The sequence below is a fragment of the Ambystoma mexicanum genome, chromosome 10 (genome assembly GCF_040938575.1).
Source record: "Ambystoma mexicanum isolate Mex_15411 chromosome 10, UKY_AmexF1_1, whole genome shotgun sequence".
NCBI lineage: Eukaryota > Metazoa > Chordata > Amphibia > Caudata > Ambystomatidae > Ambystoma > Ambystoma mexicanum.
In genome coordinates, this window is record NC_090932.1 from 722,860,781 (window position 1) to 722,879,244 (window position 18,464).

At 43.4% G+C, this 18,464-nt stretch overlaps 1 protein-coding gene across 1 annotated transcript in view; it reads right to left on the reverse strand.

The window, feature by feature from the left end:
- The window catches only part of LOC138491675 (mast cell carboxypeptidase A-like), a 165,198-nt gene that overhangs the window by 111,703 nt on the left and 35,031 nt on the right, over nucleotides 1-18,464 (reverse strand). The window contains exon 3 of the mRNA XM_069618317.1: nucleotides 17,531-17,655. Within this exon, the coding sequence (XP_069474418.1) occupies nucleotides 17,531-17,655 (125 nt within the window). The remainder of the gene's footprint in view (nucleotides 1-17,530; nucleotides 17,656-18,464) is intronic.

Here is an 18,464-nt window from a genome sequence, read left to right on the forward strand (position 1 = left end):
CCTCACATGCTTTATTTGCATGTTCACTTTTGAAAGTGAGCAATCAAGTAATTAATTTGCTTGGTAACCATAGAAATGGTTGGAGTTGGTATGTGTAATTAAGCGCTTAAACCATTGACTTAGCAATTGCTGGGCTATGTGAATATCAATTCAGGTACGATTAAGTCATTTCTTTTCTAAAGTGTCAAATATGTGAACCCTACGCTGATGTTGAAGATTTAGGAATTCCACAGCCTAATCCTGCAACCGAATCTTCACTAAGTTGCTTTTAATTATCATCATCATGTAATTAGGATAAAAAAAATCGATCAAAGTCACATATCACAAATAGACAACAATTCTTTAATACATTTTACAGGCCCTAAGGTAGCGGCCCAGTAGATATGGTTAAATTGCTAAACTCCTAGTAAGAGCACTTTGTGGACAGCTTATAACTTTGCTCCACTGAGCGATTCCTCACCAAACTTGGCAAAAAAGTATACAGTTCCCTCTGAATAATTCTGTGAAGTTTCGTGTGGTACGTGCAAGTGGGGCAAAGTTATAAAGGGGTCAGACATTTTTTTTTTAAATCCTCTTAGACACAATGGAAAGCAAAATCTGATTGCTCCTACAGCCCAAACTGCTGAACGGATATTAACCAAACTTGCACGAGGAGCAGCAACTTGGTCCCAAAAGCTTGGTTTTGCAAATTTGGTGTTAATCCATCTTGTCATTTTGTAAAAAATGGCCCAAAAGTAGGTACAAAAAAATGTGTGATATCTGGGTCTCGTCCACTGACTCACATACTGATTCAGTGTCAGCATACGCCTCGGGACCAATTGGAGGGTGGCTTGGTGTTGGTGGACATCAAAGGTGCACGCTGAGTGGTTGGTAGGAAACGTGTGCTGCGACCGATTTTTTTGAAACAGTCGCTATGTTGTGTCCATGGACAGTCACCATAGTCCGTGGACAGTGCAATGAGCAAAACATCTGGAAAAACATATTTATGGTTAATTTGTGGCCAAAAGAGGAACTGGAAATGGTGGGCGATTCATGGATCCATTCATTAAAGGTTTATACTGAATCTCGGTTTTTAGTTTGGTAGCAGTGTTTCTCGTGCTCTTTGACTGCGGCCTCAAAAGCACTTTGAAACTGCTCACCCTGCAGAGCGGTGTGTCGAGAAAGGAAAAGCCTTTCTCAGAGCACTGGGGTGGTTGGAGCGAGCGTGGCGTCTCATGGAGGTGGTCCCAAAAGAGTAGTGCCTGGGTTGTTCACGAATGAGTATGACCCTGCACTCAATGCATTCAACCTTGGCAGCCTGAGGTTTTGGTACACCCCTAATGGTCTTAAAGAACTGCCACACCCATGACTCTATGTGGGTGCTGGAGGTAGGATCTTCATCTTCCTGTTCCTGTTCCTCCTCATCCTCCTCCGCATCATCACTCCTGTTCCCCTGTCCAGGCCCTCCACGTGGTGATGGTGATAGCCCCTTGGAAGGTGGGTTGGCCATGACAGATTCCATTCATATACTCCTGAAAGTCTCCTGGAAGTAGCTATCAAAAGATTCTCTCTCCCGTTGTGCCAGATTGACAAAGACCAAATGTAACGGGTGGGTCCCTAAAGAGGAACTGTCCGTGGACCGCGCAACTGTCCGTGGACTACAATGCCAAAAAATGGGCCTTGTAAAGTTGTAAAAAGTTGACAGATCAACAAAGAATGGGTGTAGGAGCTCTAAAAGGGTATACTTTCAATTTGAAACACCTGAGATTGACCACACTGTCACATTACATGGGCGCAGTCATATGATGACGTCCGGGGGAGCCTGTGACGGCGGGAGCCCATGGACCCCATCGAGCGGGAGGTGCAGGGTGCATGCGCATGGATGTCTGCAAAGTTGTCCACAGAGTAATTAAAAGTGCGTAATGTGAGGGTACGATGTCCGCAGATGCACCATTGTGTAAATGAACCCTCTGAACAGTTGTGATGTCTGCAGACTATTAATTGAGGTTTTAAAGGAAGAAATAAGAATGTATTGCACAATAATATACAAGATATTTACAGTAGAAAAAAATATATTTATGTAAGGGATTGGGTATTAGAATGGGAAACATAAATGGGAGAGTTTGGAATTTCAATAAAGTCATCCTATGAGGGAGAGAAGTTTCATCAAAGCGTCTTTGATTTTTGTTTTGTGAATTTGATTGGAGTGATTGCTGGGCAAAGGGGGACAGGTACAAGTAGGACAGTGATAATCAACACATCTAATAACGTGATTTGTAACATAATTTAAAAGCTCTTTAAAGTCATTGCTAATTTCATCCAATTTTGAAGACAAGATAATTATTTTATTCTTTATAGTTGGGTTTTGGGATTGTATTTCTGATTGTTGGGAGTCTGCATTAATACTCTGTGGTGTAATCTCTTCATGTAAACTATGTACTACAAGAAAAGAAGAAATTATTAATTCAATGAGCTCTCCATAAATTACATTATTTGTTTATATTGAAACATGTATTGTTTATCATTAGAGATTTCATCCTCACTCATTTCTCCTCTGTCAAAGTTTTCTTCTAGCCACTCAAGTGTGTTTGCCATTTCTGTCAAAATAAGAAATAGCGATATTTGCTTATGAGAAATGTTTATATAATGATTGGTAATAATGTCATTGGTTAAGTTGCTTAACTTATAGAAAGAATAATTTTTGGGCAGCTTATTACTTTGGGGCCGTTCGCCAAACTTTGTAGAGAGGTGCATGCTGATTGCATGTTAGAAAAAGTGAGGTATGTCATAATTTTCGAAACTGTTGCCATATTGGATGGGCGAACCACAGCCTTTGTCCGCGGGTAGCGTGGTGAGGAAAAGAAGTCAGGAAAATATATTTGGGGTTATTTTGTGGATGAAAGAAGGCTTGGAAAGGGTGGGGGAGTGGAACAAAGTTGATGTAGAGCTCTTTTTAGAGGTGAAAAAAGCTGTGCCGTTTCTGCAATTCATTTTTCTGTCCACAAACGTTATTGGGATTAGGGGATGGTGGGGTATCTGGGTGAGTCTTGCTATTTGAAGGTGTATTGTACATACTTGCTATATGGTTTCATTCTATTGTGGTGGTTGTGGCCAGTTGCCAGATTCTTGGGGGCATGGCCGTGGCCCCAAGAATCTAGCCACTGGCCACATACACTATAGGAATATGTGTATAGTTATTATAGGTACTATAGGGGAAGTATACCATATTTGTAATATGGTGGAATGATATAATTTAAGTGTATATTGTATTTATGATCATATTGCAATTGAGGATAGTGCTCCTCATTCCCTCCTCCGTTTTTGACAAGATCAACCATTCTATCCTCATTAAACAGCTACATGATACCTTCAGCATCATGGATCGGGCACTGGACTGGCTGACCTGTTTCCTCACTAACCGCCCTTCCTAGCTGCAATGGGGCAGTTTCTCCTCCACCACTTCACTCTCTACCTGGAGGGTCCCCCCAGGGTTCTATCCTATTGCCTTGGATTTCAATGTCTATCTCATCCCTCTTGGTCATCTGATATCCTTCTTCTCTCCTCATTTGCAGTGGTATGCTGATGACACACATCTTTCCTTGTAAGGTTCCTGTACTACTTTCTGCTCCCTATTTTTCAGGCATTGTGTGCAGCTAACAATCTCTGAAAGATGGAGATCCTTCTTATTGGGACACCTGTGCCCTATTTTCCTCCTACCCCTTGCCCTTCTACCCCTTGGCCGCTCTCCTCTACCCTCACCATCCTGTGAGGACAAAAACCTTGGGGTCATCTTTGACTCCTCCCTCCCTTCACTCCTTACATCTTGGACCTTGTCAAGAAGGCGAATTTCAGCTTCACGTCCTGACAAGCATTCTACCTTTCCTCATTCTACCTTATCTATGGGTGTTTTTTTACTATGACAAACGAACATATATTAATAAACCTTGGGGTCTTAATTAAACCCTTCTGACCCTGAACAAATCTAGAGATTTTTTTCACCCTGTAGGGGTATAAATAATGAAAGTGTGTTTGATCTCCCACCCTGATTATTGTGTAAGTTTATAAGTATATACCCACATGGGTAAATCAGGGCCTAACCAGGTGCCCTTGTGTAATTTAGGCTGGACTACTGCAACAGAATCTTTCTCAACCTCCCCCTTTGGATGAAATTGATACCCTCTGTATCATCGACAAGGCTTTCTGGGGCCTGGGACTATGCTATATCAATATGTCTCTCTCAAAATACTCCCCTGCTAGAGCCCTCCACGCCTCTAACTCCAATTCACTGCTTGTCAACCACTTCTGCAAACAGAGAGCGGGAGGCAGGTCTCTCACTTTGGCTTGTCCCTCTCTTTGGAACAGCCTCCCTTCTCCTCTCAGACTTCAGCTGGACTTCCATAACTTCTGGACATTTCTCAAAGCTCTGCTTTTCTCTTCCTCTTTCCCTCTGTGTTTTCCCTGCTAACTTATACCACTGCCATCCAGAATGGTGGCCTTGTCCCTCATGAACCTCACAGGTTCCACATCCTATACCTAGTCGACACCAGTGCCCTCCCTCGTTCAGCACTGCCCTTGCAGGCCTACCACCTGGCGGCTGTGCACCCCACCCTTGGGACTCCTCTGCCCCAGAATTTAGCCAGTGGCCTCACACCATGGCATCACTTGGCATTTCCCTCCCAGGCTCCCATCAGCACCTGCCCATCCCTGCTCCCGCTCCCATTCTTGCACTTCTCTCACTGCACATTGCATATGTGCATTTATAGCAGCCCTGTATATAATTTGTTTGTATAAGTAAGGGAAATGCAGATAGAAAAGATTTCTCAGACACTGTTAAGTCTGTGGAAGTTAAGGTCTGTGGAAGTTTAATATGTACATAGGTTACATGTAGAGTTTTTGGAAGTTATTGGTGGATGGGTGTGTGACTGTTTGGAAGCAGGCAATGAGGGAGTGTTACAAACATAAAAGTAAAACGGGTAGAAGGGCTGTCCTGTGCGATGGTGTGCACATGCCATCAGGGTCTTTTAATGATGCCTGGCCTGGAAAGGGGATTGTGGAGACCGTGCATAGTCATGACGGTCCATAGATCATGGTCTTTATTTTATGCTAGGTAAAATTATTTGTGACACAAAATAGTTTCTGTCCTTTTTTCTTTTTCTCTAGTATACAATTATCAATTACTTCCATTAGCATAGTACAAGATGTTAATGGAAATGTTGGAGAATCTTATTGAGTCTAACTACTTTATTGAAAAATGTAAAGCAGATGGAATCAATAAGATTAATTTTTTAGTTCCATTTTTTAGCTGCGAAAGGTGCCTTGAAAAGGAACATTTTTTTAGGGTGTTTTTTGATCTAAGGTAAGGGGCAGTATTTCTTGTGCTCTTTGATTACAGCCTCGAAAGGACATTGAAACTTCTCCCCCCTGCAGAGTGGTGTGTTGCAGTTTATACAAAGTACTGTTGTCTTGGAAAGATATGGATCAACAGCCCCTTTTATGGCTTGAAAGGTAGCTGGTGGGATCTTTGACCGCAAGGGAGTAACCTGTGTGGTGGCAGTAGTGGTTGAGCAAGATGAGGTAGAGGAAGACAGCCTTCTACTTCCTGAGAAAGGAGCAGCCTTTCTCAGAGCACATGCATAGTTTGAGTGTGTGTGGTAGCACATGAACATAGTAACAAAAGATTACTGCCCCTGTTGTCTGTGACTGAGTATGATTCCACACTCAATGCATTCAACATGGGTATCCTAAGCCTAGTATTGTCTTAAACAACCGCCACACCCATGATTCTCTCTAGGTGCTGGAGGTAACCATTTCCTCTATCTCATCTTCCTGGTCCTCTTGATGTTGCTCTGCATCATTGTGTCTTTTCCCTTGTCCAGGCCCACCAGCTGGTGGTGGTTTTAGTGGTGGTAGCTCCGGGGGAGGAGGGATGGCCATAGCTGGTGCCATTTTTGAAGTTAAATAGCAGGTGTGCTAATACTCTTCCAAGCATGTGCTCTCTCCTAGATTGCTGATGAAACATGATTAAGAACAGGTCTAGGATCTGTGCAAGGGTAAACTTTCACCTTGAAACTACCTAGATTGGTTGAGAATGCAGTTTCTAAATGTCTGTGAAGCACGAATCCGTTCACGAACGCATCATTATGGTGCGTGCATGAGCACATGACACTGTCTGGAAAGTCTGCAGTGACGCCAGACGTTCGTGGACATTGGCGAACAAAAAAAAGGTGTAAAAAGTTGACGAAAATTGATGGAAGTGTTACAAATGTTGCTAGAAGGTGGGGAAAGGCACAGCATTCACTTCAATCTTCCTAACTTGGCGAAATATGCTGCTATATTGGGGGCGAGTATGATATTAGGAAGTTGTAGCAAATTAGGGTGCACTGGTAAAAAAAACCTATGAAATTTAGTGAAAAAACTTTGTTATAGGGACTTTATGGTTAAGTTGCACTAATAAAAACCTATGAAATTCAGTGAAAAAACTTGTTAAAGGGACGATATGGTTACACTTAATTACATTTCAATTATGTTTTTATGAATCTTCTTGATGATTTTATGGAACTATTTAAGGATTTTATCTAGTATTACTCTAAAATATTTTAATATTGTATGACTTTAAAAGAAATGAATGATTTCTAAATACAGTATGTTTTGATGAATATGCTGTTTCAAACTGTGTGTGGTGAACAGATGTTGTAGGAGGAACTACCAACAGTCGATTAATAAAAAAGAGTTGCCTGCAATCTGCAGCAGAGAACCATTTGTATAGCCCCAAATCAGGCCCCATATAAACCTATGGCCAAATCCCTATCTCTGTTGATCGATAACATGTGCTGTACAGAGAAATGCCTTATTGGAAAAACCTAAGTGTTCCCCCTGTTTCCTGTCTCTTATCTTGGGCAAATGTGTATTAATGTGATTGTTCCAACTCAGCCAAAAGTTGAAATGAATACCTAGATATTCAAAACGGCCAAATACTTGCAACCTAGGAACATCAGTAACTATTGGTAGAAAACTCTTCTTAGAAGGGAAGAAGCAATTAACATTTCCCTGGCTTAACCTTCATTCTCATTGCCACTATAAGGAAGAGTATTCCTTATGGTTAAGTGCAATCCCCTCAGTGTCTTTGCCAGGAGCCCCTCAACATCTTTGTCACTCGTAACTGGTATGCTCCTACTCACTATTCATGGCACATCCACACCTGATCCTAAAGCATACGCCAGAGACATTATACAAAGATTGAAAAGAAAGAAGTGGGCCAGCACACACCTCTTCCATACTCCCCTCGACCTCGATCTCATCAGTAATCTCACCAGCAGGACTACAGCAAGCACAAACTATGGTCTTTAAGCGCAAGGTAATCACCATATGCAGCATTGGTTCTGGTGGGCACATCTCTTGCAAGGTGGTCCACAGTATTTGCCTCAAAACGTACTCAAAGGATAAACGTAAGTCCATAAATGTAGCATAGGCGGGCACATTCAGAATCGTATCAGACTTTGCAAGGTTGAGGTATAAATGTAGGCCCTAATGTACTGTGCCCAATCCTACCTTAAAGCACAATTGGGTATCTGATAGTACCCCTTCCTACCTTACCCAGTCCCCCATCCTTTTCAAATGTATCCCAGCAAAGGAAGAAATGGTCTGAAAGAGTGTTACACAAAGATTGTGATGCCACAATAGTATGTGATGGCAAAGTGGCTTTGCAGGATGTACTAATGGTTTTAAATTGGTTTTGCTAGGATCGGAGACCGTAGAAAGCATGTTGATGTTGATTTCAGACCTACCTCTTCTAATGGCTACAGGGGAGACTCTTTTATTTTGCAAGTAGCATAGTTTTGTTTTGTTTTTTTTTGTTTCTTTTTCCATTTATGTTCAGCTGCTTTGTGCGCCATTTTGAGTCTCATTAAGTCCTCACTGAACCATCAAAATGTGCCGCTTTTCCTATTGTACTTGTGTGACTGCGGCAGAGCCACACAGGCATAAGCATTTGTGAGCGTGTGATCAAAAAGCCCTGTGGCTCCATTAGCATCAAGTAGAGAACTGGTGCAAAGTTTCGATCTAAGGAATAGATTTGATGCAGCAATTTCAATATCAGTCCTGCTCGAACCCCTATAGGTATTATTGTGATTGTGGGCAGCAGTGCTTATTGTTTCTTTTTCCGAGAGGTAAAAATTGAGTGCCAAGTGGTTCAACCATGCAAGGTTCATGACAGGGAGGAAGGGGTTGTTGTTGGCCGGATATGCCGCCCAAGGTGTGATAAGCGGTATGTGTGGGTTCCCTTTGAAATACGTTATTGGCATTCGATGTCAAGGGAAGTCTACTGCGTGGCCGAGGTGAGTGAATTAGTGAAGGATTTGGGATGTTCGGCTGTAGAAGACATTGTTTCTCTCATACGTCTGCTGAATGAATTGTATGTAATCCCTGATGAGAATGTGAAGTCTTGGGATTCTTCTGAAAGAGAGGTGAATTGGGAAACGTCTGGCGTTTCTAAGGCTAGTTGGTCCTTCGCATAATGGCTTTGAGTTGAGTTTAAACAGGGAGAATCAAGAATATTTTGGGATTTATGTGATCACTGCGCCGCCCGTAACTGAGACGGCAGAAAACGCAGACACCAGTTACGGCTCAGCGCAGTGATCATATCGATCATTGTGACTGCATCCCTCGCCCTGCATTACCCCTGGCAACCCCCCACCCCACTTAACTTTAGGGTGGCACACTTTTGCGTGTGTCACCCGCACTCGGCGATCCCTGCAGCGTGAGCTCCTCCCACTAACGTGGGTTGGAGCTGACGTGACAGGGTGCTTTTCTTTTTTTTCTTTTTTTCTTTCTTACGTGTCCCCCGCCTTCGGAAATGGTCAGCAAGGGACTACACCCGCATCCCCGGACTCATGTTACTGCGCCCAAGTAAAGCATGGTACACCCTCACAACGCCTGCTCTGTTTGGGCGCAGTAAATGTCGCCCTCATTTTGTGCACCACCAAAGTCGCAGTGACTGCGGGGGCGCACAAATGAGGGCGACATTTTGGTACAATACCACATTTTGCTTTGCAATAACTGTACAGTTAAAGCTTGGAAAGGTAACAAACGAGTGTCATGGTTGAATCATCCTCTATCTGGTCACTGTCATGAAGTTGTTGGCTCCTCGTTGCTATAATTATAATTGGTCCTTTATAATGCGCTTAATATACCCAGAGAATTCTAAGAACATCCAAGCGCAGACCTGGGGAACCGAACCTGTGTAATTCTGTATCATCTGGCTTCTAAAATGAGGGCGTTGCCCCTGAGCTATCCTACCGAGGATTCGACCTATGTTTTTATGTTGTTGACCGATCTGGTTGATTTTTGCTCGTAACTACTTTGCAATGTATCTATATGCCATGTAGACATTGCAGTTAAAATCCTCAGTCAAACAGAAGTATGTCCATAAGTGAGAACGGATGTCAGTATTTTAGCTAAGAAAAGACATAGCACAGATTACGAGTCAATACGTGAATGATGCTACAATGTAAGATTTATTGTAAATAACAGAAAGCATACATTCAACAATTAAATTTTGGCAAAGGTGTTCAGTGATATGCCTCAGAGTTCGACATATAAGTAATTGCAAATGCATAACGATTGTTAAACACGAATAATCTTAATTCCCACAAGAATGATTCTGCAGTGCTATAGTATCAGTCAAATTCAAGTTTAATTTGGAAAGGACAGAAAATATTATTTCATCAACCAAGTGCATTATTTAATAGAGCGGTCCTCAGGGGAGTTGCTAGGTCTGGAAAAGACCCGGGCTAAGCTGATGTCGGAACTGTTGGGACTGGGGGCTAGCTAGTCTTTTGGCTGTAGCTCCTGAGATTCTATCCGGGGCTACAACCAAAAGATCAGGGGCTACAGCCCCCTTACCCCCCCTAGCAACGCCCCTGGCGGTCCTAAAGAAATAGAAGACTACTTTGATAAAGGTGACATATAAATCAGTAATGAAAGTATAAGTAATAACCAGATATTCTCAGTGTGCCCTGCTCAACATTGTTTGTTTGTTGGAGAGTCTGTTTTTTCTGGCCATTGCTGCGGAGGCAGAGTGACTGCATCTACCTTTTAAAAACACTACTCTCTAGCGGAGTGCTGCAGAGTGCTGGGGAGTGTTCTCGTGTTCCCTGCTAGAGATTTTTTGTTTGTTGGAGGGTCTGTTTTTTCTGTCCATTGCTGTGGAGGCAGAGTGACTGCATCAACCTTTTAAAAACACTACTCCCTAGCGGAGCGCTGCAGAGTGCTGGGGAGTGTTTTCGGTGTTTCCTGCTTGCAATGTTTTGTTTGTTGGAGAGTGTGTTTTTCTGCCCATTGCTGTGGAGGCAGAGTGACTGTATCTACCTTTTAAAAACACTGCTACCTAGCGGAGCGTTCTGGAGTGCTGGAGAGTGTTCTCAGTATTCCCGGTGGCTCTTTGAGACCTAACACCTCCGCCTTCTTATTAGGACGTGGGGCGACAAGCGACCTCTGTGATCTTCGGTAGGCCCGGTATCCAGACAACATCATGCACAGGTGTCTATAGAAGGTCCGACAACATGACAAAAAACATGCTGACTTGACGAGGACTTGAGTATGCATAGCCACATGTCAGCCAGAGTTGATGGGGTGAGTGCAGCGCCCCCTCTTAAGTGACATACAAAACATTCAGGCAAGGAGAACACTTCTGCTGTGTTCCCCGAAATTGAGACAAACTCTCATGTGAATAACCTTCCAAACCCACCACAAGATACTCCAAACATATCACACTTCATTCATTTACATGATGAACAAAGCGATCACTCTAACACACCATACACTGACCACCTAACGGTAGCACTTGATGCGCAGGACTAGAATAACACAGAACACAGAAGAGCACGCCCCCCGACTACATTGCACAAAATCTACCAGGGGTCAGATTACAGAAACTTTGCACCAGTGCAAGGGCAAAGTTGCATGGTATTAGCACTAGGGTATTAGCACTAATTCACTCAACAGAAACAGAAACAGAAACAAGAACCAGTGGGAACAGACACACATCTTTGGATTCAATACGAAGTACCAACTGTTATGAAGACATGGACCCGGATGAAATAAATGCATTGCCAACGGGATGTATAAATGACCAACCTGAGGATGAATATGAACCCGACTCAGTCTTCATGTGTGACCTACTTCTCATAAATCAGAGCTATCCACTGAAGCAATCATGCGATTACAGAATAAAATCACGACAGCACTTTCGATATCACTAGCTAAATTTACTAAATTATATGGGACATTAAATGACACAGTAAAAGATCAGGCAACTCTACTTGCCATGACACACAAAAAATTGGCCTTTCTTGAAAATGTCATAACTAAAGTTCACAATAGACTTGACCTGGAGGCAGAAACATCACAAATGTGGCAAAATAGACTGTGTGACTTGGCAAGACATGAAGAATGTGACAAGACAACTCTAATGACTACTCTAATAGAAAATTGTAAATGGATGAGACAGGCAAATCCTCAAAAAATAATACTAAGACATCAGAAACACAAAACAACATATCAGTGGAAACAGAATAACAACTCAATGGACAATTCAAACAAAGAGCCATTGACCAAAAAGAAAGCAAAAACCTTGTCAGAACTCAGGTAAAATACCCAGGCGCACCTTCAAATATAATTGTATCTATGCGAAAGAGTCCAGTTAAGATAAGTAAGGTTCCAATCAAAATGTGTGTTTCATTGGAATATATTCATCCAACAGTGATTGGCTACAGCCTTTGGAGAGCATGTCCTCCATAGCCCATTCCTGGTATGAAACCCTTTGTATATGTTACCTCAGGGTTATGTCATAGGTAGTGCTAACCTATTGTGCATAAAATAGAATGGACATGTCTGCCCCAGGGCCATGCAGAGCATTTTGCAGCATGTAACACCCCTAGCCTAGCTCTTTTACATGCAACCAACTGAGGTGAAGCCTGGGTGCAAAGCCCCCTCCGCCCCTCCAGCCTACTTCTGCAGGAGTCTGTCCTGATACATTCTGGTTTCGCCATCACCGTCTTGTGGCCAATGCTGGATTTGACTTTTATGGACTTCATTGATTCACGGTGCGTCACCCTTTCTCAACTCTCATGCTGGACTTCCTTTGCATCTTGTATACAGGGTGGCCCTGAATCATGCTGTTCCCATCTTCATCATATATCCTGGCTTGCAACATTACGTGTTACTACTGACTTCTGCAATTGTATTCGCTCGCCCGTCTTGCTTCTCCACTCTTTTTGACTGCTTACTCTCTGTTCTCTCCTCCTCTCCCTTACTCTATCAGAATTGTCCCTGGACCTAGTATTATAGCAACCTTTCCTGTCTCCTCCACCCGCCCCTTACTTGTCCCCCCCCTCCAGCACTATCTGAAATGTCATCAGGCCCAGTATGATAGTCGCTTGTTTTGTTCCTCCCCTCCCTTTCTGCACCCCTCTCCTTCACCTTTTGTTTTTCTCCGGCTCTACCAGAAATGTTTTCAGGCCTAGTACGGTAGTCGCCTGTCTGTTTCCATTTCCTTCCCACTCTCCCCCTCCCGTCCTTATCCATGTCTTAGCTCTTGTACCATCTGAAATATCGTCAGGCTGAGTATGATAGTTAATTACACATCCTTACTGTTCATGGCCTGTAAGAATGTCATTGTATTTTCCCTTGTTCCGTCCCTGGCCTTGAAGCTCTTTGAAACACATTGTGTATAGGCGCTATATAAATAAACGATCATACCATATCATAGCATCACTGGTTTTAGTTTTGCTATATACTGTATACCTGTGTATCCAAGCTCCACGTACAAAAGTAGATTCTAAGTGCAGTTCAGTGATTAAAGTAGGTTTTTTTTTTTAAAAAACACCTTTTCCTAAATGATATGTGGCTTGATTTTCCACAATCCCCAAATAATAGCTCCATATAGCACTGCTGAAGTTGCCAGGCCCTATAGACCTCCCGGCTTGGAGGTATGGCATGTCCCCATACCATTGGAAAAAGGTTAGGGTAACCCCCACCCGACAATTTAACACAATCGTGCTTTTTTCGATTTCATGTCCCCAAAAGCCCATGCAGCTAAACCGCACACCCAGATACATGAAGTTGTCCTTCGATTTTCTCCTATGACACAGCATCATTTTCATGTTATTATTGTTAATGTTGAGGACCTTTTCTTCACAAATAATTGAGAATATTATGAAAGCTTCTTGAAATTATAGCTGCATCATCAGCAAATAGTAAAAGTGGTAATCCCTCTCTATCAAAATTGGGTGCATCCACTGAGCAAACAGAGAGATTGAAGCCTAGGCCCAACAAGTTCCTGTATCCCTTCTCCTTAAGTTCCCTAATACTTAGAGTTTTGTAGAAAAATCAAAGAACCTGCATGCTGGGTTAAGCTGATAATGTCACAGTGGCCAAGGAGGACATGGATACCCCTCCTAGTCATCTTACTCAGGGATCCTCCCATTGTCTTCCCGAGGGTTCCCTCCCCTGTAGGGCCTCCCAGTACCTGCCTGCGTAGCACAAATTGGCATTGGGCAGCATGGTCCTTGAGAGGGCAGATTTAAATTTGCAGGAATGCCCAGGGGTAGTCCACACTTCTATCCAGTACGGTTATTGGCAGTCCACTAGGTGGTCTCATAACAGACACTGGGCAAACTTAGCTGTGTTTAGCCGGTGCAGTGGGGTCCTCCCTTTAGATTGTGGCGTACCTAATGTTTTCCAGTTCCTGCTGGCCAGGGTGGATTTTCCTGTTGCTCGCTCTATCCTGAGTGGTTAGAGGGCAGCTATGAAAGCAGTAAGACAGCCCAGTGTTGAGAATCTGCAGAATGCGGCCCTGGTGGCTAGAGTGTTGAAACGTTTGCCATTTCCTAGGTTATGTGTAAGATCACTCGTGCCTCCCTGGGATCTGTTGCTGGTCCTTAACCTCTGGAAACCACCAACCTTAAATTACTCACCCTTAAGGCAGTGTTCCTAGAAACAATCGCCACTGCCAGGAGGATTGAGTAAATAGAGTTACTAACGACCTTGGTCTCCTATTTTCAGATGGCTCCCTTTTTCCTGGGTAGTATGTGCCTGCATGATTAATTTCTCACAGGACATTGTCATTCCTTCGTAGAAAAAAGGACTGCACCTTTTTGGTCATCAGATAACCTTTTTCTGACTTATTGGGTGGCTGACTTTTACCTTTCCATCAGCAGGGGGCTAAAAGAAGCAACCCCACTGGATTATTCTCAGCACTCAAGGGCCTCACGACAAATGGAATGGCAGTAATGTGGGCCAATAGAATGGGGTGCCAATCTGAAAGACATCAACATGGTGGCCACTTGGGCTTCTCCATCCACATTTATGCTGCACCACAGTCGGCATCATATTGGCCACGCGATGAGGAGACGAGGCATTTTCCCATGCTCTTCTCCAGCCTGCCTATCCATCTTGATGTTTTCTCGACTGTATAATAAAAGTAATCACTGGGTGTGGGTGGCCCTTGTTTTGGGCTGTTATGGATGTGGTCAGATTTATGTAGTCCTTTGTATGTTTACGATATGTAAGTACTGGGATGAAGAAGAAGGATGAGGGATATATTGCTTGCCAGTTATCTTCATAACCCCTAATGCTACTATGAGGAATTGTCATGTGGTAAGGGTGTAGAATTCCTTGCTTTTCTGATTTGTATTAATTAATGAAATGCTGCAGTTAATTAAATCTCAGAAAGGGTGATCTGCTAATCAAATACCCTCCATAAACGTCATGCCAAAAGCATAATGACAGATGTGCCCTGCTGCATCAGTCTCCTGATCTTTAGTGCCCGCTCCCCAGTGACACAGAGCAGGCTCAGAGGTCACAGGTACCCTTTTGACAGTTGCTGCGCCAGGCAGGTCACTTCAGCACAGAAGCTGCATTTAAAATCTGCATCTCTGTTCCAAAAGCACATAGTCATGAGGAATTACTATTCAGGTGGAAGTTTAATCTTTACGTTTAAAGCCATACCTTGGTTTAGGGTGTGGTGGAGTAATTCATGTAACTATATGAAGCTACATCTCATTTATATCATAGATGTGTCAACGCTGTGAGCCCAGGCTAGCTGTGGAATGATGTTGTATATTCTGGCCAGACAGTCTGGACTTGTCCAGACTAAAAGACTGTGCCTCTCCTTTAATACTTTGCGAGGTCTGGCAACACCTCTATTCAGCAGAACAGCCTGCCAACAGGGGCAACCTTAAGAAACAAGAAACAGAGGGCAAACCCTAAAAAATGGACTAGCCTCACACCAAGGTGGTGCATACCATGTAGGAAAGGGTTGCACACCTTTGTTTCTCTCTTTACTTCTTCCTTCCTGTCTCTTTGACTTTGTTTAGTAAAAAGAACTTTGGATATGATGCAAGACGGCAAAAGGCACTTGTCACAAGGATAGGCATTGGACCCCTTAGAGCAGGCTTACTTTACACCTGTGGACACATCAAAAAGAATTAATTTGGACCCTGCTGGGAGATCAGTCCTTTCCAAAGTTATCCAGTTATTAGGTGAAGACAGATGTTCCCAGACATGCTTGCTAACCACTGCAGGACACATAAGGGGTGACCTGCTCCTGGAGCAAGACCAACCTTTTTGTCATCTACAGCAGTACACAGAACCTCACTGGAAATGAAGAATTCCTGCAGGTGTTTGCTAACCTCTGCCACATTTGGGAGGGTGAGAAAAAGGACCTATATTGTCTCTGGACCCCTGGAATGGGACTCACAGGAACCTGAGAGCCAGATTCCCCAGGATCCTGACATTGGCAAACTGTTTTGCAAGCACTGTTGGACACAATCGAACCATCTGGTCCCTCAAGTGCAAAATGAGAAGGCATTATTGACCACTATCCCCCCACCCCCTAGCCCAACACTGGGCCCTGGACAGGATAGGTCACTTTTGATCCTCTTTGCTTGCAAAGACAAGTCAGTTTACGAGCATTGTGGTTTTTCATTGACTTTCACCTCTGTGTCATCACCCAGGCTACTGGATCTTTCTATATTTGCATATGTTGTGTTCTTTCCGCTAGGGTGTTTTTTTTTGTAGAATTTTTCAATTTAGTTATTATTCTATATTGTGCGTTTAAAGTATATATATTGTTATAGAGCCGTGATTGGGCATTCCTTTATTTTGTCTGTGTACGTTGCATTTTGGGTTGCTACTGTTTCATATTCACTCCCGTCTTGAGAGTATAGCCTGCCCTCGGCCCCCCACGTTACCACAAAAGGCATACGGAGGTATACCTCTTAACAGTGCTTGTTTCACCTTTAGAATTGCGATCACTCTTGTTTTGTAGAAGTGTAAGGATTGAATAGGCAGTTTGGCCATTAATCATCTTTGTACTCCTGAAGGGCAGAAGTCATTTAGTAACAAACAACCATTCCGCGGCACAGTATTTATGCCCGCCTAGCCCACCAAAAAGGGAGATTGATAAGATTCTTTGGATATGGTACTGGAGGGGTTAAGGGAGTCATCTAAGTGTGTACAATCTCTTACATCTGTTCATTTGGTAGACATTGCAATCCCCAATAAACCCTTCCCTATTTTATGCTTCCTTTCAGGATTTTGGAGGGCCCCACAACCTAACTCAGGGCAGGGGCGTTGTTAGAGGGGGGCTCAGGGGGTTATAGCCCCTGATCTTTTGGTTGTAGCCCCGGATAGAATCTCAGGAGCTACAGCCAAAAGACTAGCTAGCCCCCAGTCCCAACAGTTCCGACATCAGCGTAGCCCCGGGTCTTTTTCAGACCTAGCAACTCCCCTGACTCAGGGGATGTTCCGTGTTGAACAGGACTTTGATGAAATGGTAAAAGGAAAAGATGCAAGGGCGCACATACTGATTATAAATCAAGCAACTGACTGCACAGTTGGTTGAGCACTTTTATTTACACTTGGAGCTAGTGTAGCTGGGTTATAACTGCAGTTGAGCCATTACCGTTCAGAAGACTGCTCAGAAAGCACAGAACTAGGCTCAAAGAGATCCCGGTGAATATGTTTTATGCGGGTGAGGGGCAGGTGGAGGCTGGGAATGGCAATATGTTCTAGCATTGCCATGGGTGCCCATTGGGCGGGTAAGTAACCAAATAACACCCGTAGGCACGTTTCCCTCGGCATTCCACTCCGGAATTCACTTTGCAGTGCAATAGCCTCGGCTTGTAGGCAGCGCTTTCAGTGCCATCATATAGCAACAATTAAAATTCAGGGAGCAAGCAATGTGACATGCCTATTTTGAGGTTGGAGCAACTCAAAGAACTTAGGTCTCGGACAGGGAAGAGGGACTTGGGGGCAATAAAGATCCAACAAGGTAATATTATTGGCTTCTCTAAAACCTACATAATATCAGCGAAAGGCTGGAGAGAGCCTGTACCAGGCTTAACTATATATCAAATTTTTCAGCAGTATCGTGACTTAAATTGAGCTACAACGTGAACTTAAAGTATGTCTTTGGTAACTGACTAACGACAAGCAATCTTCGTTTATCCATTACTCTTCAAACCGTGTAAAAAAAGAAACACATATTTACTTATACTGCATGTTTTTCTGTTCCAGCAGATCCTGAACCGTTGCATGCTGCCCAGCGCTGACTCGGAAATCCACGTCCATCTCGGGAACAATGTGGTGAGCGGAATCCGGGCGCCAAAAATCCAGCTGCAAGAGCAAACATTGCTGTATTTTGAAATGATGCAACCACGTTTGCGTTTTAAACAATTCTCTCTGGTAAAAGTGGGGATTTTTAGATGTACAGTATATAATGTGAATACACACAACATAAGGTAACATAACATGATCTGACATCACAGGAAGTGCAGTGCCTTTGCATTTTATTTCCTTTACTTTTCATCGTCTGAACGGTACTGTGAAACTGTCTCCAGACAGTAGGCGATGATCTTCTGCTTCAGTTAAGTCTTTTTTTGGACACTTTTAGGTTCAAAGAAAAGCCCCAAATCTTCCAAAATAGGAGCCAAGGAGACAAAGGCTTCCATAGGTTATTACTTGCTTATGATATTATATGATATGATATGTGTAGTGCGTGAGCAAAATGAGCCAGAAAACATGGCGCTGATGCGCAGCCATCTTGGATATTCACTTCCATTTACCGCAAGAAAAGAGTAATGAAAGCCTATGTTTTCCTGGGCTTAGCTAGCAAACATGTATTTCTGCTGCAGAGACAAGGTCACATTTACGTCAGATGACCGAGCTGGGGAGAATAGTTATTGTATTGTCCGCCGAAGGACGGGCTAGAGTCGGAGCACTCTGCAGGTGCAGTGATGAGGGGCAGTGGGAACGACGGCAAGGAGGGAAGATGGTTATTTTCCGCTTCTAACTGGAATATTCCACTCTGTTTATGCCTCATTCTTATTGTCTGCTCTTCAGCCAAGGGCAGCATGGTAACCGTGAGGGGTGGTATCGAAAGTAGCCCCCTTGAGAGACAAGGGTTTTTCCTCTTGGAACTTCAG